The sequence below is a fragment of the Cryptotermes secundus genome, unplaced genomic scaffold (assembly GCF_002891405.2).
Source record: "Cryptotermes secundus unplaced genomic scaffold, Csec_1.0 scaffold1376, whole genome shotgun sequence".
Lineage (NCBI taxonomy): Eukaryota > Metazoa > Arthropoda > Insecta > Blattodea > Kalotermitidae > Cryptotermes > Cryptotermes secundus.
In genome coordinates, this window is record NW_019724611.1 from 85,540 (window position 1) to 110,329 (window position 24,790).

General features: G+C 41.1%; 1 protein-coding gene across 1 annotated transcript in view; it reads right to left on the bottom strand.

Annotated features, from left to right (window-relative positions):
- The window catches only part of LOC111862557 (inactive tyrosine-protein kinase 7), a 187,163-nt gene that overhangs the window by 54,083 nt on the left and 108,290 nt on the right, over window positions 1–24,790 (bottom strand). The window contains exons 4-8 of the mRNA XM_023848049.2: window positions 15,134–15,294; window positions 13,341–13,491; window positions 1,746–1,882; window positions 1,069–1,368; window positions 525–812 (exon numbers count right to left, since the gene is read on the bottom strand). Coding sequence (XP_023703817.1) covers window positions 525–812; window positions 1,069–1,368; window positions 1,746–1,882; window positions 13,341–13,491; window positions 15,134–15,294 — 1,037 coding nt within the window. The remainder of the gene's footprint in view (window positions 1–524; window positions 813–1,068; window positions 1,369–1,745; window positions 1,883–13,340; window positions 13,492–15,133; window positions 15,295–24,790) is intronic.

Genomic DNA, 24,790 nt, shown 5'->3' on the forward strand with positions numbered 1-24,790 from the left:
GCTTTGTTATAGAATAATCCACACTGGTGGAAAGCTCATTGTTGTTGTTGTTGTTGTTGTTGTGGTTGTTGTTGTTGTTGTTGCTGCTGCTGTTTTCGATGATGACAACAATGACAATGGTGATAATTATGACAATAATCATGTCAGGAATTATTGGTACTATCACTGGAACCTACATTACTAATCACTAGGCATGTGCAAGAATGACGTTTTCAAGCCAAGAAAATATTAACATGGGAATTTGGTAACATTTTGAGAATCAAGGCAAAAAATTAAAATTTTCTTTAGTACACCAACCTTTTACCACATTATTTTATAACATTAACCATTTTTTCAGTGTATAATCATACTCATATTTATCCAAATGCAAGACAGCTCTACAATATAAAATATCTGCCCAGAAAATTAATTTTATGAATTAATTTCATAATCTTATTGCAACAGTGTGTCTCCTTCTTGACATACTAAACACAGGGCAGTGAGAAAAACTGCTTATGTTATTCTCCCACAGATGTAAGACCTACCCTTGACCAGCATAGTGGCTGGTTTGGAATGAACTGGTTTGAATCCAGTAGTGTTCACCAGACAGCTGTAGTTTCCGTAGTCATCCAGCTCAACCTCTGAGATGACAAGTGTGCCATTAGACTTGTTCATCTTAATGCGAGATCCATCTTCACTTATCAGTTTGCCATTCTTCTTCCACAGAACCACTGTGACAGGATGTGCCATAGCATGGAACTGACATGCTAGGGATGCAAATGCTCCCTCTTCTACTGTCATGCTTGGTGGGTCTGACACAATGTTAGGAGGAGCTGTGAACATATTAGGCAGTGCTTTCAGTGACAGTTTCTACACATATCAGTGGCTGCTACAGATGTTGCATGCCTATCAACCTCATATCTGACACAGCCTGACAATGTTGGTCAATGTCTATCATTACATGCTTGTTATATTCATAACAAACGGGACTGCAAAATACAAGAAAAGTAATAGTTAGTTTGAAACATGTTTATTGTGAGTTCAAAAGTCATCACCTAAACAGGACTTCAAATGTTCAGAGCTACTTACTGGCCACAACAAGTCTGAAGGAAGCCATCTTGGTACCAGCCATATTCTCTGCCACGCAGGTGTAATCTCCAGAGTCATCCATAGCTCTGGCAGCCTCTATGATGAGTCGTGTCTCATCCACTCTTACTGGCCCACTATCAGAAACAGTGTGGCCACGCGGGTCAAGCCACCAGACTCGTACTCGGGGGTTACCAGCTACTGGTATGCATGTCAGTTCAAACTCTGCCTTCTCTGGAACAATGCGGGTCCTGCTCTCTGGCAGAGGTGGCTCAAATGAACTGCCTGTTAGTTCATCTAGATCTTGGGAAAACAACAATGCAGTTGTCAGTCCTATGGGTCCCATTGCTGGTAAGGGTTCTTTTCATTCATACTTTCACTCAAGCCAAGTTTTACAACAGATCTCTCTCTCAAACTCTACTGAACATACTGCAACATGAGCACTGAAGATTTTAACCAATTCAACCATACAGACCAAATATGAGTTTATAGGAAATACGTTTCTGCATGGTGACTAACTTATGGAGATATCACACTCCTTGATGTGAATATGCTAAGAAATATTTAATGAGCAAGTCTCTTATTTTATGATGTATGCAACAGAACTCAATGGTGTTGGCTGGTTTATACTTTGATTTGACACTGTATATGCACATCCAAAAGAGTACTGTACAACTCACAAGCAATATTCAGTTCTGCGGTATAGGTCTGAGGCACTTGGTTTGAGTCCCCTGGAATTCCCACACATGAATAAAAGCCTTCATCTGAAGCTTTCACATTGTGGATCAGTAGGGAGCCATTAGGAAACAAAGTCATCCTGAAACAGTAAGTACAGGCATAAACTTGAGTCTGACCTTCCTGAATGGTGGAGCATGGGTTCATATCAGAACAGGGAAAAGCTGAGAAACCCAAGTTTCTATGACACTACTTGAAATAAATGTTCACTCTGGTCCCTCTCAAGAATGAAGGGATTAGGGCTTATTTAGCAGGAAAGAAGAAATCTTAATTTGGGGAAATGAAGACCATGAGCCAGTGTTCTTTATCCACCGTTATTCCAACAAATATATCACAAGACTCATTGCCTTATTTTAATTTCTTATACTTCCAATACAAAAAATTGAATTTGGGTTTGAGTGCTGTTCAATACAACAGTAGATTTTCTCATCACTTCCAGAACACCTATGGGACCTACCCACCTCATGCTTATTGGATTGCTGGGGGACGTCATCCTCGGTGGCTAGCTTCAGCAGGGGGACAATGATCCTATGAAGATTGTATTGTTCATAGTCTTGTGTATCATTTTGTATATTTTTAAGAGCTGTTGACTTGTAGTGTTTTAGATGGCTTAAACTGACTTGTCCAATTGTACTTGTGTTTAACAGTTTATGGATGTATATAAATTACGAATTATGAACACCTATGGGGAATACCCACCTCATGCCTATTGATTGGAGGTACACATTAAAGCTACTCACTATATTCACACATTAACTGTTTCTTGTTCTTAAATTATGTTCTTCAATATAAGATATAAGTATACTTTTAATGTGGCATGTATGGTTGCCAATACCACACTGTGAGTCAAATTGGGAAATGTGTTTCTGACCAACAACTGACAAGTCAGAAGATCTGTGAGTGTGGTTGTACATTAGCACTGGATTAATTCAGCGAAAACATGAGGAGGAAAATTATTCCTAGTAAGGTAAGGTAAAGTAAAGCTATCCCTGTAACAGGGCGTGAAAGCCTATAGGGTTGTGTGACATTGGGGCTCCACCATTTTTTTGAGTCAGCTAAAAGATGGCAGTAAGGTTGTCAGCCTTATGCAATGGCCGCCCTTTACCCCCCCCCCCCGGAAATTTCCTGGTACTCATTTCTGTTAGAGGTTGAGTCAACCCTGGGGCCATAGTGCGGCTAGAAGTATTAGGTAAACTGAAAACATTCAATAACCTCATCGGGATTGAAACCCATTACCTTCTGGCTTGTAGCATAGTGCCTCAATGAACTACACTACTGTGTGCCCCTAATCCTTCCTACTAACCACAAAAAGTTAAAAACATTCAGTAATCACTATAGAATTTATTTACTCATAAAGAATGTTATACAGCACTCTTTGGCAGGTTAACTGTTTATACAGATGACATTATTAGGTGTCAACTGCGGGGATTCCTTTGTGCAACTACAGTTCAGATCTTCTGGATTTGTTATGTGACAAGAAAACATGACAGCACAATGCAATAGTATATCCCCCATTTCTACACATGATTAGAAACTTGACTCACGCAGCAACAAATTATTGCATAATAGTCTGAGTTTGGTATAACCAGACAACTACATGGGCTAATTAAAATGTGTTTAATTAAAACCAATACCAATAAAGTTTGTATATTGTTACAAAAGTCCAAGAAAATCTAGAAGAACTGGAAATGAATGGAACACATCAGCTGCTGGCCTACAGTGGTAATTTATTAAGCATAAATATAAATACCACAAATAAGAACAAACTATATTATGTGATAGAAGAGGGGTGTGCAAGCTATGGCCCATGGCAGCTTTTTATCCAGCTCATGGAGCTATTGTGAAAATTACCTATAACATTACTTTTAATTTGTATCAATACTTTTTCATATTAGAATTAAATATTTTGTCAGCAACATCAAACAGCACCATCTGTTGCTCTAATGTGGTAAGTAATGGTATTCATTATGAATATTACAATGTAGAGTGTAGACCCCTTGCTAGGTAGTGACCACAAGAAAAGAACAATTGTTAGGCAGCAGCCACATGCCCACAGACTGGCTGATTAGCAATTATGTGGGTACAGCAACAGACACACATGAAAAAATAGAAGAGCTTTGATTTCTGTAGGTCTTTGCCAGTGGTTACAAACTGGATGAAGTTTAGAGCTTAATTCAGTTGTGGAACATGTGCTAGATGGGTCTGCAGAGGTCAGTGTTAAAATTTGTTACCAGGAAACGACTAGTGAAGACTGAGAAGACTTTATGTGTGTTGTAGCTACAGTTATATTCAAAGTGTGTAATTTAATTACTGTGAAGAGAAGACTAGGAGGTTGGTGTGAGGTGGCCATCAGCCTGGGAGTTAGTCAGAGAACTGCAGTTCAGTCATTGAGGGCCTTTGAAGTTAGAAGCTGGTAATGGAGGCTTGGGGATAGTTCTGGAACCTAGAGTAAGGGCAATATCTGCTATTGGGAGCCATTCCCAGGCAACAGGTAGTGGAGACTGAGGACACTATTCAGTGTGTGACAGTAATCTGCAAAGTGCAGTTAAATTTGTGGTCAATAATTTGAGTCACTAATCCAAATCCCATCTATAGTCACTCTATCATGTAACAATATACACGGTGCAAGCCAAAAGTTCCCGAAATCTATATAAATAAAAGTGTAAATGTTCGTTTGTTCAGGATCCCAAATCTCCGAAAGTTCTTCACTGATTGCTTCGAAATTTTGACACAATGTTGCGTTCGAATGTGCGCATGTTTTTATATACCTATATTGGAATTTGGAATTCAGAAGAGTCACCCCTATGGAAACGCTAGAACAGACCGTTGCATAGGAAGTAACAATAGCAATACTGTATCGAATCTCCATGGTTATGACGAATACACAGAGCGTTCCCACAGAGACAACGCAATAACAATGGGTCATTGCGCAGGAATCGCGGAAACAACAAAGCAGCGTTTCCGTGGTTATGACAAAGGCTCATTTGCATAGCAGCGGCTGAGGGCATAAAAGAGGGTTGAATTCAATCACCCAGTCAGTCTTGGAATAGCTGCCGCTGAAGAAGGTTGGAACCTAGACGCCAAGAGATACAGAAGTATTGGCCGAGAGACTGTGTAACCAGTAACTGTAATACTGCAAGTGGCGATAATTGTAAAGTGTGCAAGTGAATTACAATAAAGATTTGCTATAATTAATACAGTGTAAAGTTATTTTTAGCGTTACATACCCAAACACGCTACTTGCATTACTGACGCGTGCAACATGTCACATCCACATCAAATTCGAGCATTGTTTGCAATCACATTGACCGCCTGCTCTCCTTCATCTCCAACAGAGTTATGGGAGAAATATAAATCGCACATGGCTGAAGATATTTTCCGTCAAATATGCAAGGAAAATTCCAATACGAACATGGATTTCACAGCAGAAATCTGCAACGAAGCACTGATAATGATTGAAGATTTGTGCTTAGAAATCGCGAACTAAGTTCTCAATCAATTGGGAATGCCATTACCAAATCGATCTGCTGCTGCTTCGTTCAATGTAAAATTGCGTCGTGAACAAAATTACAACATGGGTGATCTTTTGTTGTATGTGTAATCAAATATTCCTAAGCTAATGCTTGAGCAAAAAGGCATTTACGATCAAATAATGCAAACTGTCAATAATGGGGTTGCAGAATTCTTCTTCTTAGATGCGCCAGGAGGAACTGGTGAAACGTTCCTAATTAGATTGATTCTGGCAGCAATTCGATCCCAAAATGACATAGCCTTAGCTGTTGCGTCATCCAGAATAGCTGCGATATTGCTACCAGGTGCAAGAACTGCTCATTCCGCTTTGAAATTGCCATTGAACATACAATTCATTGAAACTCCCAAGTGCAACATTTCCAAAGGATCGGGCATGGGAAGGGTATTGCAGAAATGCAAACTTATTGTTTGGGATGAATGCACAATGGCGCACAAAAAATCGCTCGAGGCTCTTCATCGATCATTGCAAGATTTGCGTGGAAACATCAGACCATTTGGGAACGCATTAATATTGCTTGCAGGAGATTTCAGGCAAACATTACCTGTAATTCCTCGATCGACACAGCAGACGAAATAAATGCTTGCCTGAAATACTCTACTTTGTGGCGCCATGTAAAGACGTTAAAATGAACTACAAATATGCGTGTCCAGCTGCAAAACGATCGATCAGCTGAGATATTCTTACACCAATTGCTAGAAATTGGGAACAGAAAGGTGCTGGTTGATCTGACCTCAGGACGAATTTTGTTGCCTCATAACTTCTGCAATTTAGTGACGTCAAAAGAACTGGTTGAAAAAGTATTTCCCAATATTCAAACCAATTATAAGAAACATGATTGGCTGAGTGAACGAGCTATTCTTGCGGCCAAGAACAAAGACGTCTACGAACTTAACAATATCCTTCAGTCTAACATTCACTGCGAGGCAGTCATATACAAGTCCGTCGACACTGTTGTGGAAGCAGATGAAGCGGTTAATTATCCAACAGAATTTTTGAATTCACTTGATCTGCCACAGCAACGCGTGGCCGGGTACAGCTAGTATATTAATAAAAACTATTACGTCTTACCTGGATCTTATTCTGCACCATCACCTTCAAAGCAGTTCCCTTGGGAGCGCATACACCGATCCCAGCATTTCTGCCACTTTTGAAATGAATCCTGGAAGGCTTTCTTTGTTAGGGAGTTTAGTACTGTCTGTGTTTCCACTTGAATTTCTTCAACTGCATCAAATCTTCGTCCCATCAATTTGATTTTGATCTTGGGGAAGAGAAAGAAGTTGCATGGAGCTAAGTCTGGCGAGTATGGTGGGTGGAGAACGAATGCCATCTTGCTTTTAGCCGAATATTCCTGCACAATGTAAGCCGTACGTGGTCAGGCGTTGTCATGGTGGAGTACCCAGTCATTCGTGCCCCACTTCTCTGGACGTTTTCTCCTTATGTCCTCCCTCAACCGCCCAACCGCCTTAGAATATCATGATAGAACTCTTTATTGACTGTCTGACCAGGAGGGACACACTCCTTATGAACAATCCCATCAATATTGTGACATGTTGCGCAACGGAGGACACCCACCTCCCCAGCGGTACGTGGCGGTAACGTAGCGCTCGCGTTACTATGGTAATAGGCGAGTCCCCGCCCTGCTACTCTCCCCACGGTGATGTAACGCGCAACACGCGGTGACACAACACGGTGACGCGGCACTGCTTCCTACTGTGACGTGGCATGTAACAGGCACACACAGCCCCTATATAAGAGAGCTGCGCTGCCTGCGGACTTGAGTTGTAACGTAGCCATTTCCGAAGACAGTTCCGAGTTAGTTCCGAGCTACAGACGCATGTGCGAGAATCAGTGATAGTTCGTGATAACCAGTTATATTTGGAGTGCGTAATTCAGCGAGACTTGTATAGCTCCCGCGCTATTAATACGTGAAGACTCTTGAAGAGAGTGTTAGATTTTGTTGTAGGGTTTGTAAAGTGTGGAAACCCATAACAGTGTTATAATTAATTGTAGCCGTGATTTGTAGATTGTTAAATAAACCAATTAACCATCTCTACGGCATCTTCAGTAACCCAACACGTTACAATATAAAAAAAAACAGATCAACATGGACTTAATGTTGCTCTTGGCTTGTCGAGCTTTTTTTGCTGAGGTGAAGAAGGGCTCTTCCATTGCAACAATTGCTATTTACTTTCAGGGTCATACCCATAGACCCAACTTTCGTCACCAGTGACAACCTTCAAAAGAAGTTTAGATCCTCTTGAAGCTGTTGTTGAAGTTCTCTGCAGAGTTCCAAGCGATGCTGCTTGTGTTCATTTTGCAGCCGTCGTGGCACAAACTTTGCCACAATCCTCATGTTCAGTTGCTCTGACAAAATTCGTTGACATGTACCATAACTTAGGCCCAAGGTGTTCCAGAGGTCTTGGATGGTCAGTCTACAATCTTGCAGAATCAGATCCCTAACTTTCATGTTATTTTCTGGTGTGGTGGTGGTGCCAGTTGATGGCTGTTCAGAACGATCGTAATCATCAATCGATGTTCGGCCATTTTTGAAACGCTTATACCAGTTGTAAGTTTGTGTCTGGCCTAAATTGTTGTCACCAAAAGCTTTCTTCAACAATTGGTGCATTTCTGCAGCAGTTTCCCAAGTTTAAAACAAAACTTTATACAGACACGCTGCTCTCTCAGGTCAGCCATCACAAAACCGCAAACTCATGGAAACACAACAATGGAAATACGTTCACCAACAATAAACCCAACCACTCAACTCGACGCTGCTTGCCACACTGATTCAAGAAGGGTGTGTGGGGAGACACCTAGCGGTATTTTGATGTACTCAAAACCATTCATGCACAAAATTCAAAGTTCTGGAACTTTTGGATTGCACCACATATTTCTGCATATTAGAAAATGCTTAAAAACTATTGTGTTGAGCACTTTCTAACATAGAAAAGCACCTGCAACCCCTAAGACAGGGTTAGAGCTATAGAGTCCCCCACCACTAATGGTAACAAAGAGAGAAAACTAGTTATGTGTTCATGTATTGCCACCACAATACAGTAAAACCAATAACATAAGGACATAAAACAATATTACAAAGGTAGAAAAATTAAATTCAGGAGAACATCAGTAACAAACCATAATTATATTTGTGGTTTTTTCTCTATAAGGGAAAACCACAGATTAACATTGCTTGAAAATAAGTGTCATGGAGAATACATGGTGAAGACCCTTACATGTATAGCAGTCTTCACCTGAAGTTCTTAGAGTGATTAAATAAAGTAGTGTGTGTGATGGGTGGGACATGTAGGATCCATATGGGAAAGTTAGATATACATAAGTCCAAAAACCTGAATAAGAGAAGCTGCTTGAGATACAAAACACAGATAAATGAATCTTAAGGAAACAGTATATTAGTATGTGAACTTATTCAACTATTTCAGGATAAGATCTAATGGCAGTTTTTTATTTCTGTATAAGGAAATTCTTGATTCTTTAAAGGGAGAATTTCTTGACCAACTGAATAACTGTCAACTTTACTAGAAGGCTCTGAATTAAACAGTTATATAGTTAGTGTCAGTGTCTCCCAAATCCTCTCCTATTATGATACCAAATAGACATACACTCAACTCTCGATTATCTGGGGGCGGATAAACCGGTTTGCAGCTTAACCAGCGCTTTTTTTGAGGCTTATATGTTGTTTAATATTCATTCACTTTTGTTTCACAGGGTGAGTTGTAACACTATTTTCGCACTAGTGTGAACCGAGTTCTGCATTTTTTGGTCCTGTTATGCTAACACAATATTCTAGGGTAGGGGTGAAAGAATGCAAGGATTTTTGGAAAGTTTCAAGGACAGACACACCGTCCCAGTTAGTCTCTTTGTATCGGTCTTCAAATGCGTTAGTAAAATGTCAGGGTGTAAAAGGAAGCCCCACCATCCCCACCATTATCCCGGATAATCGAGAGTTGAGTGTAATTAGTTAAGATTCAAAGCCATGGGACTATTTGTACATTGTCTAACATCAGGACCTTCAGTACTTTCAGATCATTTTTAATGAAAACTTTTAATTATTGATATGACCATAAAACTAAAATCTTTGCCTTCAATTTGCTTTAATTGATAAGACAGATCATAACTTGTCATCATTATGGTCAGTCTTATTTTGCTAGCCAGTATAGCGCTTAGGTTGATGTCTTCTGAAATTCTGAATAGACTTTCTTTGCTCACATTTCTTCTTGTACCCTATATGAAGAAATAAGAAAGGGGTTAAAACTTTTACATAACAGATTTTGTGCTACACTGAACAGGAAACTGAAAAGAACACGATGAAAGACTGAATTTTGACGGCATTCCTACCCTGATAAAAAACCGAATATATACATGTGCACAGCACGCATATCAACCCACAGGAAAGAGGAACTTAACAAGATCTAAAAAAAGATGAGGCATTGTTCTTAATACCCAAAATCATACCAACTGGGCTTATTTGGAAGGGCTATGATGATACAATCACATAAATAAAATAACCCTCAAAAGGTAAGTGTAAATTTATCTTGCTCTGAACCTTCATAAGCCTTGGACTTGATTAGAAAATATACATTCAAGGAAAACTGCCATATGTGTGTGTGTTTATATTAATATGTATCACTGGGGAGGAAGATTATTAACATCTGGAGAAACATTTTGGCCAGATTTGATGCAGGGACCCTGTGACATGACTTCCAGATGCATCATGTGCAGGAGCCTTCAGTGTTTAAAAGTCTCTTCCTATCAGTCAACTGTTCCCTGTATAAATATTTAACACAGTCGGCACAGCAGGCTCAAAGACACAAAGCCTGGCCACAGTTGGGAACCCAACAGTAACTGCCAAATGATAAACATTTGTGTGCAGCAGCATTTGAGGTTCACCATGGTGATAAACATCCTTGTGAGATGTCACCTCATCTTGCTTCTTCTTCTAGGCTGATAAGCCTCAACAAAGAACTAAAAATTGTATTTGCCATTCTAGCGCCTTATACCTAGGCATTAATCATTTTCTAAACCCTTAAAGATAAGCACATGACCGTCTCTGTGGTCTAGAGATCAGAGTTCCTGCCTACAAATCCAGAGGTCCCGGGTTCGATTCCCGGGGCTAACAGATTTTCTCAGAAGTAGTGGGTCTGGAACGGGGTCCACTCAGCCTTGTGAGGATAACTGAGGAGCTACTTCTAGGTCTAAGCTCCGGTCTAAGAAACCGAAATTAACAACCATGGGGATTTGTTGTGCTCACCACGCGACACCCTCTATCTGCTAAAGTTGGCACTAACTTCAGCGACAAGTAGTGGTCGCTCGGTCAGTTTAGCTCACTTGCAGACTAAAACCACCGAGTTTGTTTTTATAAAGATAAGAACTCATATTTTCAACCTGAAAATATCATAAAGAGTCCCTACTGCAAAGCTTACTCTAATAAAAAGCAATATCTATTGGAAAGCAAAATTTTTCTCTATTGTTGAAACCAATTAATTCCAACCACCCTCACTTGAACAGATGATTCTGCATTGTGTTGTGCACTAGTTAAATTGCAGAATACTTCTTGGGTTCCTTAACAAGAAATTTATGGGACATTTCTTTATCCCTTCCTCCTTTGGTTTGGTTTAATTAATATTTGTTTTATTTTGTTAGGTTAAACTACTGGTGCACCATGTTATTTTAAATTAAGGGAACTTAAATTCAACATGCTAAATTCTGACTTTTTCCATAATATTAAAAATTAAACAACAATTACAGCTTTCAAGAAATCTTTGCTGTAAAAATTTACAAACAGAATAACTGATTGCCTGCTTCCCTTCCTATTTTCCTACCTCACTAAAATCAAAGTCCCTTGTGTGGTACAACATATTTCTCAGCCTGCACTGAATTTCACATCTCTATAAATTAGTTCAAAACACCTCATTTTTTAAGACAGAGCACTTAATTTCATATCTGGACCAATATGGACTTTCAAAAACTCAAGACACAGGATACGGAGACTCGAGAACATTTGTTATTCCTCTCTGTAGAATATGTGTATGTCATTTTACCACCCTTGATTTAAATTCCCTAATAGTATTAACCCATGAAGGCACTTGCTGTATAATTTAGAACAATCCAGTGGGATGAGATATGAATTAATATCAAGTGTAACTGTAATGTTGCTTATACCTAACACACTTTAAAATGTCTGCTGCTATACCTAACATATTAATGTGAAGTGCATGTAAACTGATAAACTGGAGATAAGCATAATTAAATTGTGATACATGTAAAAGTGAGTCTGAACCAAAACAGTGTTCAGATATTAGTTGCACGTCTCTCCTCTTACTGACACCAAGAGTTACTCATCAGATCATTTAGAATTTGTTGACAATATGCCTAATATGAAGTCTAGGTTCTTAATAGGAACAGATTTCATGTCACTTCTAATACAGTCTTCAAGTTAAATGTACCTGAACTGCGTTATCTATGTGTTTCAAACAGATAACACCAGTCTGTAATACCTACCATGTTAACCACAATTCAACCATATTATCTAAATCATCCAGTAAATAGTATAAAATCTGTTTGCTGTGCTTAAAGTGTTATCGGGCAGAATTCTGTATTTTCTGAACCTATTCTACTCTTCATTTTATATGTATATTTAAGATTTACAACTTCCGGACAAACAAGTGATTGCTCAGATGAGTAAAATGGCTGTAACTATAAGAACAGTTGATATTCAAGTTCTCTAGTAAACCTGAAATTAAATTACAAAACAAATGTTAAGAGCTGATGTTGGTGTGGTGCATTTTAGGATTCTTAAGGATCTGATCATATTGGTTTCACCTGTAACTACTATTGCATGTAACATATTACCATAAAATGTCATGTGTAGTTACTGCATTGATCAGTTACTTTAATCAGACCAAAATATTTGTGAGATTAACATTCCAGTTGTCATCTTACTAAATAATTACTCTGTCAGTTGTGTATATTTAACGCCATGGAAAACTTCCACACATTGCAGTGGATGATTACTGCACTTAATATTAAGTAGCACTAGTGTTACTCCTTCTCCTTCTGGACTACTATCTTACCATCATGGGGAAATCTGCTTGCTCTGATCATCTGAAAAACTGTGACAGCAGAGGCATAAGTCCTGGTAGTGTCACCCATGTTAGACAGGTTAAAGGCTTGAGGCCATATAAAAGATAGCTCCTGGGCCTTCCACATGGTGGAAGGGGGGTGGGCATGTTGGATACTGGATTGGTAATATAAAGATAAAACTTGAGATAGGTTATACGGAAAAGTTAGTCTTGCAAACTGGACTGTGTTAAGTCTTTTCAGGACAGAAGCATCAGTGAAAGAAAGCCAGAAGGTAAGAGGTAGCCAATATGTCATACACGGGACAAAGTTTCTTAGAGAATTCTATGCACAAGGAATAAGTGAGTATTACTCCCATAATACAAATTCCTATGGTCAGAACACTTGATATGTTGATAATATGGATTTAAAAAGCTATCAAAAATCTATGTATGAAGTAGGGACAACACAGTTATATCCATCTCACTGATGCAAAACCAAAAAATAAATCTGTTCTCTCAAAAGCCCGACAAGAATGAAAGCCCACAGCTGCAACAAAGTGTTGTGTTGTGCAACATAGTGTTTGTGAATAAGGGGCATTCTATGTTACAATCACTGACCATAACCAAATCATCTCTTCAGATTCATGCAAATTCCCCACTGTGAAAGAAATGATCACAGTTCACAACACAGTAATGGGGAGTAATCAGAGTTATCAGCTCTGTGGCTCTGGACTGGAAACTGAGTTTTGTAACCAGCCAGTATTTGTCCAAATACAGGAACCTCTAGATTTTCTCAGTCTTTCATATGAATAATAAGACTGAAGTTTACTGCTTCAGTTCTGAATGCTGTTTGCTACCATGTTTAGTTCTGAATGCTGCCTGCAAACCTTATCACTGAGATGTGCACCCCATAAGAATCTTTTGAATACCTGGTACTGTTCTTCGATATAGGATCTGCCTTGCCCTTGAAGTACCACTCTGTTATGTTGGCATTCTGGTACACACAGTCAAACCGAGCAGAGTCACCCTTCCTCACCAGCTGGTTACGGGGTTGAACTTTTATGAGGGCTGAACCATTTTCTGAAACACAACAGCTCACAAGTTTTGTTAACCCCTTAAAATTTGAAACTCAATAAAAGTAATCAAACATTAACTACTACAGCTGACTCCATTTCATAAATTTATTTTCTTCAACTGCATGTCTGATTATCCCATACTACTGGTATACCTTACATCATATACCTGGCAGTAACAATGAAATGCATTACAATCTTCAATCCAGTTCTAGTGTTTGAAAAGTTAAAGTGTTATATTTCATAATGGAACATAAGTTGTCTCAGTTCATCATAAACATTATCCAAATGCTGCCAAACCAGCATAAAATAGTGGCCTTAAATTTAAAAAAACGGCTTTAAATTTTAAGAAACAACTTTGTGGATGCACAGTTGAACATCAATGATACCCAAAAATGGTAACGAAATGCATTTGACTGCAGTGATAGTACTCTCAATATAGTGCACCACAAGACAACATCCTTTCAATTACTTGCTTCATTTTTCCAGCTAAATACATGTTTTTTGTGTCTCTAAGAAAAGGAGCAATTGCTCCTATTATGTACATTCTTGAAACCATTATCTTCACCTTTGTAATTTGACTTGCTAAGCACTTAACAAAACTGTCATACAGAGCATTTAAGCTTTTAAGTAAGATGGTGATCTTGCTTGAGTGAAATGGTCCAAAGACAGAAGCTTGGCTTCATATACACATCACAATTCTCTGCATAGCTATTTGCTGAAATAATGACAGGTACCATGTTACACACATATGGACAAACAGATAAAAGCAACTTCCTCATCATGCATTACACAAGTTACTAAGGTCACAGGAAGAAGTCCCACTGATGGTCCTGCTCAAGGCTACCCCAATCTGTTCCCTTCCAACTCCCTCTATACCAAGTCAACCAGCCTAAAGCATTTGTCGCTATAATAGCAAAGGTTATCAACGCCAAAATCCCTACAAACTGAGAGGTTACACAAGCCGAGGGGGAATCATCACAGTTCAAGTGAGATTAGGAAGTGGTCGATACACGGCACTTCTCTCCATATCCTCAGTATAATCTTAACTTCTCTTGGTGAAGTGGTGAGTCTTTCCTGAATTTTATTAACCTAAGCACTGAAATAAAATACACTGCTTTGAATGGTTACACTGTCAAAGGTGTGCACTCCCTACAACCTCTCAGAGCTTAAGTGTTTAAATTCTGTCCTCAGTACCCACTGGACAGGAGACTGGGTGGGTCCCAGTAGTAGGATGGACATGATAACAAAGACAATTTGTCACCACTACCAAGAATCAAACTCTTCAGTAGTCATTCCTTTGCTGACTAGCCTCAGTTCACATAGTCCTTCAATTGTAACTGAATTATTTCTTAAGAAGATATATACTCATAAAGTGTACAGAATTGAATGCATTCATGTACATATTAAAGCGACGTTAAAGGAACTAGCTGTAAGAAAGTGGTCAGCTTCGTGCTCTTGCTGCTTTCAGCCGAGAGAAAGAGGCCCTAGTATTTATTTCATAGGAGACTGCATGGGCCCCAAAGCCTGTCTAGAGATGCCAACAAAATGAAAAATTCCTGCCCCTATTCTCTCTTGCTCTCGCTCTCTCTCTCTCTCTCTCACACACACACACACACACAGTATTACTCATTATGAAATCAACTTACCTGCTATCGCCAATGAGAAGTTATCAGCACTGCTTCTGAATCCAGCCTCATTGCGAGCAGTACACCGATATACTCCATTATCTTTAGCCGATACATTCCTTAAATGGAGACGTTTCTTACCAAAGCTCACAGTATCTGACTTCGTCAAGCGGTCTGCATTCCTGTAATGGGTCAATCACACATAAGAACTTGTGCACTGTTTCCAAATTCCTGACAGATACATCTTCTGGATTCGGGAATGGGAAATAGGAATTTCCAGGATTTCCCGAAATCATAAGTTATTCTGCATTTTTCATAAAATGTTATTTATGTGTTTTAAATAACGAGTGACCTTGATATTTATAATAAACAGTTAATCTTTTTGTGGTAGGGTTATACTAAAGGTTTCTGAGTTCTTCTGCAGGAAATGATATAATAATAAATGCATGTTTTAGTATTATTATGAACCAATATATTGAGACCAAATTATATAATTCAGTAATAATATTTAGAAATGTTATCATTATCAGTCTAAAAATTACAGTGCGTACAATCAAGTGCGCGCCGCGGCTGCAATTTGCCGTGAGTCATACCACCGCAGAACGGATGCAACTCCTCCCCGCGACTGCAGTGCTCCTACGCCGATGGTTGCATAATCGGAACCCGAGGTTGCATTAAACAGTCAGTCTTTGTCTTGCTGTGGAAGTGGAGTGGAATGTTTACAGCTGTCGACAGACGGTGGAAATGAAGTTCACTATTAAACAGCGTGTGTTTATTGTCGAAACTATTGCAAGGAAAAACATTTACAGAAAATTCGCACGTAGGTTTCGTCAGAAATATCCTGACTCGCCAGTTCCCACAAAGTCGTGTGNAACACAAAATATTAACTGCCCTATCCAACAGTCTTCCCATTTTTCTGATTTCTTGACTAATTTCTCTAGGGATTCAGGATTTGGAGAAACATACAAATTTCCTGAGAAGTGCCGGGAAGGAATTCCCACATGGAAACACTACATATGCATAACTAAAGAAAATAACTCCCATATTGATGCAAAACACTCAATAACTCATGCTGAATGTTCTCCATGCTCAGATTGTTAAGAGTAAAATATTATTTAACTGAAATTTCACTTACTTACTTACTTACTGATGGAGCTGAGCCCTTCTTGAGGAGCCACCAATTCTGTGGCTACTCAAGAAATTCCCAGTAATTTATGGAACCCGAAGGTTCATCACCGTGTTCACAAGAGCCCTCCACTGGTCCCTATCCTCAGCCAGATCTATCCAGTCCATACCATCCCATCCTATCTCTCTAAGATCCATTCTAATATTGTCCACCCACCTACGCCTTGGTCTTCCCTGTGGTCTCCTTCCTTCCGGCTTTCCCACCAATATCCTACACGCATTCCTCGTCTCCCCCATTCGTGCTACATGACCTGCCCACCTCATCCTCCTTGACTTGATCATTCTAATTATACTTGGAGAAGAGTACAAGTTATGAAGCTCCTCAATATGCAGTTTTCTCCAACCTCCTGTGACTTCATCTTTCTTCGGTCCAAATATTCTCCTAACACCCTGTTCTCAAACACTCTCAGTCTATATTCCTCCCTCAATGTCAGAGACCAAGTTTCACACCCATACAGAACCACTGAAATTTCACTGCAGTCTTTAAATTCTATAGGTGAGGTGCTGTGAGTGGTTATCTAAAGTTTCAAAACATGACAAACTCAAGATCTTTGTGTTGATAATGCCATGTAACAAAAATATACAAGAAAGAGGGACTGGTTACAGAGTCTTATATCTTATTCACAGTATAATAGTATTACAGTACTAACACTGGGGACATGCAGTAGCGTAGTTAGTTGAGGCATTATGCTACAAGCCGGAAGGTCGCGGGTTCAAGTCCCGATGAGGTCATTGGATTTTTTCAATTGACCTAATCCTTCCAGCTGCACTATGGCCCTGGGGTTGACTCAGTTTCTAACAGAAATGAGTACCAGGAATATTTTTGGAATGTTCCTGGGGGTAAAGGGCGGCCGATACGTAAGGCTGAAAACCTTGCCGCCATTTATGATCTGATTGTCTAGAAAATGTGGGAACCTCAACATCTCACAACCCTATGGGCCTCCATGGCCTATTACAGGGATACCTTTACTTTTTACTTAGTTTTACTTTACAATATTAACATTGGTAAGTGTATTAGTGTATAATGTATAATGTGTAAGTGTATAATGTGGGTTCTGGAGTGGATGAATGGATTTATTTACTCCTGACACACACCACTAGTAATTACATATAATTATAGTGTTATCGCTATTTACACACTTTCCAGTCCACTGTTGCACATACACTAAGTTTCTCAGTTTCCACTAGTCATCTCCTAGCAACGGATCTCAACACAGAAATTAGCGCTTCAAATCACTATGAAGACTTCCTGCTATTTGGTCTTCATTCTCTCTGGAACCTCAGAACTAAAAATTCTTCTGGACTCACTCCTTCATCTTATGACTGCTGACTCATAACTGCCTTGAACAAATTCCATCACTCTTGCTTATACAGCCTGGAATGGACATGGACCTACAGTAAACACACATCGTGTGATAGATAGATAGCTACCCAGCCAGTCAATTGTCCTGTCGGTGGGATGTACAGAAAACACAGCTTCCTCTATTGTTGCATGTTGGACCATGTATACAGAGCTGTTGCCTGGCAATGTGTTGATGAAATCTGTTGCAATTTCCAACTATGCCACAATGTGCCCCTGTGCCTTGCCCCACTGTCTCAGAATGTTCAATCAGGAAGCACAACTGTTTCATCACTGAGAGGGCCCACCATAATGATTTTACATAATAAATCAATCAATCTTGCTTCTATGATCACTCCTGTTTATGAAATTTATTTTACTCACATCAAGCTCAGTAATCAGAAATGCATATACATTTCTGATTTGATAATCGATCACAAAATATGTTCCTCATGTATTTCCTTCGCTTCCTATCTAGCTATTTGACATTATCCTTATGCACTAAATAATGACACTAAAGACTGCTGAACTTGAACTGACTGATAATAATACCTCCCACAAGAGTAACTGAACTCCCAACAATCTGCAAACTTTACTCACTGCAGTAGTAGGCTACAGCACATTTCCTATTTGCATGGGTAATGCACAAAAGCTGCTGTGTTCTATATTGTCATGTATGATGGGTTTATGTGACAAATTTATCAGGTCCTGGATTGGATGATTGGATTTACTGATGCCTGATTTACAATTACAATACATTATAGCAGCTCATAATCGATAACTGTTTAAGACTCACTCCATTCCTTATGAGACTACAAGTGTCTCCTCTTCTGCGTGACTGACTTGGTTCTGATTTATGAATTGGTCACTTCTTCTAGTCCAAGTGCCTTGAATGATGACTGTCTCATGAATGAATCCCTTATGAATGCCAAATGAGTCTGAGTCTTATGTTATGACCCACAGTCAGTCAGGCAGCCTGTTTTGGAATAAAGCACCCTTCTAGGGCTTATGACAAGATTTTTATTACTGTCAGACAGCTGTGGGTTTGTTGATGTGGGGCACTGTCTCTGACGAGCGAACAGGTCTATTGTTTACAATTGCTTCTGGCCCTCGCTAGCACAGTCATTCTTGGGTCCGAGTCCTCTGGGACTTGCGACCGTATTTCACTGTCTCATATTCGAGACTGCTTTTCGCTAACTCCTATGACTCTCAGGGCTACGGTGGAGGTATTCGACCCTGCCTCCACACAGGATACCTAACTCACCTCATGCCGAATGATTGAACTCTCCTGAACTGAACTAACTTCCAGGCAAAACGAATATAAGTCACCATATCTTGCAGTTCCTGTTATTATTTTTTTCTTTGTTTAACTGTTGCAGTGGGAATGTGCTTACTGGACCGCTGACCAGCACTGGATTATTTTTCGGCTATTCGTTGCAGTGAGGGCATGCTTACCGAACCGTTGAAGGGGCTGGGATGGCATAGTCGGTATAGTGACTAGCTGCGGGCTGGACAATCAAGGGGTCGGAGTTCGAGTACTGGTAAGGTCAAGAATTTCCTCTTCTCCACGTCATCCAGACTAGCTATGGGGACCACCCAGCCTCCTACCCAATGGATGCCGGGGGCTCTTTCCACGGGAGTAAAGCGGCAGGGGCGTGAAGCTGACCACTCACCTCCAACTAGTGCCGAGCTGAAGAAAATGTGGATCTATACATCCACTCCTCCATACTCCTTTATGGCGTAGTGTTTAATTAGTTAAGCACAGGAACAACTTTGCCTTTTTTACCTTTGCCGTTCAGACGGGCTCAGGCGCCATGATGTACATACCAAGTTTCATAAAGAGTGGTTCAGGAAATCAAAAGTTAATAGCGGGAGATACACAGATAATGAACAGCATGGTGATCGCTTATGCCTACTTTTATTTTTTAAGTGAGGAAAGTAGGTTAAAATGGATGTTGTTGATTGAGAAAAAATTAAAAAATAATGTAAAATAAATTTCAGTCAAACATCCTTCTAGATATGTAAAAAATAATTTTGGGTTACCGTAGCAAGGAAATCTCCAGAGTTGCTAACACAGTAAATGAAAGTAAGTTAACGCCGTAAGCCACAAACGAGCCAACAGTCTTTTATTTCAGCGCATCATTGCTATTCTGTGAATACTGATAATATTTTGATGTAGTTACGTGAAATGTAGTTCACTATGTAAAGGAGATGGTTTACAATTGATTATTCATGCATCCTGCTCGCAAGAAATGGCATTAAACATTGAGCTTGACACATTATTCAGTGGAAAGAAATATGTATGTGAGCCAATATTTTTTTTTATTGCTAGTGGAGTGGGACTAAGTCCCTCGTACTTCGGCCACCTCTGGCCTATTGTACCAGCCCCAGATGATAGGTGAGGGTGATTGTGGAGCAATTGGTGGAATGAAGATTGGCAGGGGAAACCGAAGTACTCGGAGAAAACCTGCCCCAGCGCCATTTTGTCCAACACGAATCCCACTTGACCAGACCCGGGATCGAACCCGGGCCGCCGCGGTGGGAAGCCAGCGACTAACAGCTTGAGCTATGGCGTGGCCAACGTGAGTCAATAAGTAAGTTACAAACTGATGTGGGATACTACATGTTTGAATGAGGCACTTGAGGCTATCGCCACTAGATGGCAGCATTATTCCGGTGGCAATTGATGGCATTCGACACGAGACAATCGATGTTTACAAAAGCGAAACAGCAGTTGCAAGATGGCGGCGCCTCTGAGTGAGTGTACAACCCTCGGGTAGCGCTCCGTTGTGCGATTTTTGTGGGCAAAAGGTATGGAATCAAAGAATATTCATAAAGAAATGCTTCCCATCTACGGTGAGAAGTGCCTGTAACGTCAAGCTGTCTACAATTGGGTGAAGAAGTTCTCTGAAGGGCGGACATGTATCGAAGACGAACACCGCGTTGGCCGGCCAACGGAGACTGCCACAGAGGCGAATGGGCAACGAGTTAAAGACTTAATCCGAGCAAACAGAAGGGTAGTTAGTTAGTTAGTTATTGGAGAGGGTGGGTTTCCCAATGCGCTGAGACCTGTATTGGTCCATTGTGCTTCCCTCTATGATTTCTACCAGTCTCTATATCCTACCGGTACTGGTGCTTACCATCAGTCCCGCCCAGCCAGCGAGACCGGCTCTACTAGCTGAGAGGTATCTATAATGCATCTACCAGAGGTATTAGAGACTGCTGTTGGGCGGGAAACGTCCGTTAATTTGGCTCAGTGACCTCCTTAGGAGATATGAGGTTCTTTTACGTGCCGTAAAGCTACGACACGGGACCCACGGCTTAAAGTCCCTCCCGGAGGACTTGTTCCCTGAATTTTTCCGCCCTTAAAAATTCTACACTATAGACACTATAGCCACTGCTATAGGTTGTTCACAGGGCATGTCCTACCTCATAATGCATGACAGGTTAGGTTTTCAGTCTGTGCACGATTGGTGCCGCGCATGCTGACCCCACAACACAAAATTCAAAGAATGGGTCTGGCATTACAGCATCTCAGTCGCTACCACGATGAAGGACACGATATGCTAGCCCGAATTGTCACAGGTGATGAGTCTTGGGTTCACCATTACCAGCTCGAGACAGAGCGTGCGTCAATGCAGTGGAAACATCCTGCGTTGCCTGCCCAAAAAATGTTTAAGGTGACACCATCCTCCAGGAAAGTGATGCTCACAGTCTTATGCGGGGTCACGAAGGCATACTGCTCACCGCATTCCAGCCTCAAGGACAAACCGTAAATGCCGACTAATACGGTAACATCCTCAAGAAACTTCGTAAGACCATTAATTTGAAGAGACCAAGACTTCTCACCAAAGACGTGTTGCTCTTGCATGACAACGCGCGTCCCCATACTGCCAACAAGACAAATGAGACGCTGCGAAATTTCAAGTGGGAAGTCCTCGAGCAGCCTCCGTGTAGCTCCGACCTTGCTCAAAGCGACTTCTATTTGTTCGGCCCTCTTAAACGTCATCTTTCGGCTATGGCGCGCCATATGCCGTAGGTGTTATTACTCTTTTGTCTCACAGAGATGCTGCTGAAGTCGTCGAAACGCATTAGCGTCTGGATGACGTCGACCAGGATACCGCAGCGCGCATTCCTGTAGAGCAGTATCAGCTCTAGTGTTGCAGGTACTGAGGGTTACGAGCATGTCATGTATCACAACCGACCATTCTTATACGCTTCATGTGGCCGGGACAATTAACACCGCTGGTAAGTACGTGTATGTTAACAAGGCCGCGCCATAGCTCAAGCGGTTAGTCGCTGGCTTCCCACCGCGGCGGCCCGGGTTCGATCTCGGGTCTGGTCAAGTGGGATTTGTGGTGGACAAAGTGGCGCTGGGGCGGGTTTTCTCAGAGTACTTCGGTTTTCCCTGCCAATCTTCATTCCACCAAATTCTCCATCATCATAATCACCAGGGCCGGGCTACAATAGGCCAATCAGTGGCCGCCGTGCCGAGTGGACCCAGTTGGACTCCACCCCCCCAATAAGCGAATTAAAAAAAACACCTACGGCACAAGTGAATGCAGGTGGCCCAAAGGCTGTACGGACACCACCCAATGTAGGTGCCACAACTGCAGCCGTGGAACGAAGGCCCTGAAGAATTTCACGTGGAGGCTAACCCAACCGAGGGTCCTCGAAGTTCTTAATGACGATTAATTGTATCCATACAACTACGCGCGGAGCACACTTCTGTTTCCAGGCGATCGTCTTCTACGGATACAATTTTGCGAATGGGTTCTCTCTATGTAATATTATGTGGACAAACGAAGCATGCTCACGTATGTGGGTGTGTTCAACGTCCACAACAGTCACCTCTGGACACGGGATAGTGGGTATCAAGTCCGCTTCAGCGTCAGTGTTTGGACTAAAATCATCAGGGCCATTGTCGTGGGCCCCTGTGTGTTGCCGACCGGCTGACCGCTCAACGGCATCTCGATTTTCTGAAGATTCTACCGGGGCTGCTTGAAAGTGTGCCTCTAGTTATGAGGCAGGGGTTGTGCTTTCAGCAGTTCCAGCACATTATGGGGTAATGTCCGGCAGTGGTTGAAAGCGACATATCCAAGAAGGTGGTTTGGACGTTGGAGGCCGATTGCACGGCCTCCTCGTTCACCGGATCTAACTCCAATGGATCTTTTTTCTTGTGGGAACCATTGAAGGAGCACATCCATGCAGTCCCTCCCAGGACTATGGAAGATCTCATGACAAGACTTTAAGCAGCTGTGACAACTGTCGAGGCCAATATGTTCGAGAGAATGCCGTGTAGCGCAGGTCTATCCTGAAATGGATGCAGGCTGCTTCGAACACACATAAATATGAGGCACCCACTGTTTCATTATTGGATTGTTTGCACCATTTGACGGTGACGCGTACCTCGAAAACTAAACGTCAGAGGACATACGCTGTACAATATTTCTGTCTATTTTTTCTTTACAAGGAATCACACTACGGGAAACCTTTGCGTGAATTTCGTTTCATACCGCGCGCGCGTGTGCGTGCTCGTGTGTGCGAGTAGATAGATGTACGTAGTATATCAGCTACTGAGACAGAAGACCTACGATTTAGTTAGGAGGGAAATAATGTGCAATATTCTCATTGAGTTTGCTATACCCATGCAACTAGACACTCTGACTGAAACGTGTTTAAATGGCCGTACCATAACTCAGGCTGTTAGTCGCCGGCTTCCCACAACGGCGGCGCGGGTTCGAGCCCAGGCCTGGTCACGTGGGATTTCTGGTGGACAAAGTGAAAATGGGGGCAGGTTTTCTCCGAGTAGTTCGGTTTCCCCTGCCATTTCTCATTCCACCGACTGCTCTATATTCATCATCTATCATCCGGGGCGGGTACAATAGGCCAAATAGTGGCCGACGTATCCAGCGGACTCGGTCTCCCCCCCCCAAAAAAAGAACTTACGTATTTAAACTAAACCTACAGTAAATTCCCTATATGTAAACAAAGGAAATGCCTTAATGCTTTGTCGCCGTTATTTGCTTTTGAATGCGCATTTAGGAAGTTCAAAGATAATCCGAAGGGACTTAAATTGAAGAGGGACACAACTTCTTGTCTATGATGATGATGTTAATTTGTTAAAGGATAACATAAACACTGTACAGAAAAACACAGAAGCTCTATTAGATGCTAGTCAAGACGTTGGTTCATATGTAAACACAGAGAAATGGAAGTATGAGTTGTCTCTTGGCCGAAATGAAAACGGAACTCATAAGAGTAAGAAGGCTAATGAATCCTTCGAAAACGTGGTAGGTATAAACGTCTGAGAGCAACACTTACTAACTTACTCATGGAGCTGAGCGCTTCTGGAGGAACCGCCAATTCTGCAGCTACTCAAGAATTTCCCAGCATTTTATGGAAACCGAAAGTTCATCACCGTGTTCACAAGAGCCTCCACTGGTCCCTATCCTCAGCCAGATCTCTCCGGTCCATACCATCCCATCCTATCTCTCTAAGATCCATTCTAATATTGTCCACCCACCTATGCCGTGGTCTCTTTCCTTCTGGCTTTCTCACCAATATCCTATACGCATTCCTCGTCTCCCCCACTCGTGCTACATGACCTGCCCACCTCATCCTCCTTGACTTGATCATTCTAATTATACTTGGAGAAGAGTACAAATTATGAAGCTCCTCATTATGAAGTTTTCTCCAACCTCCTGTCACTTCATCCCTCTTCGGTCCAAATATTCTCCTCAACACCCTGTTCTCAAACACCCTCAGCCTATGTTCCTCCCTTAATGTCAGAGACCAAGTTTCACACCCATACATAGCCACAGGCAAAATTATAGTTTTGTATATTCTAATTTTTATGTTTTTGGACAACAGATGAGAAGACAAAAAGTTCTGGACTGAATGGTAGCAAGCATTACCCGAGTTCAGTCGCCTCTTAATTTCCTCCTGAATCAGGTTTCGATCTGTTATAGTTGTTCCCAAATATCTGAACTGTGCCACATTCTCATAACATCTGTTTCCTCTCTTCATATCATCATTTTGCCCTGCATTTTGGTGATGAGACAGCAACATATACTTAGTTTTCTCTGTGTTTACTTCTAGACCAACCTCTTTACTTGCGTCAATTAAAGTTTGTGTGTGTTTATGGTATCTAC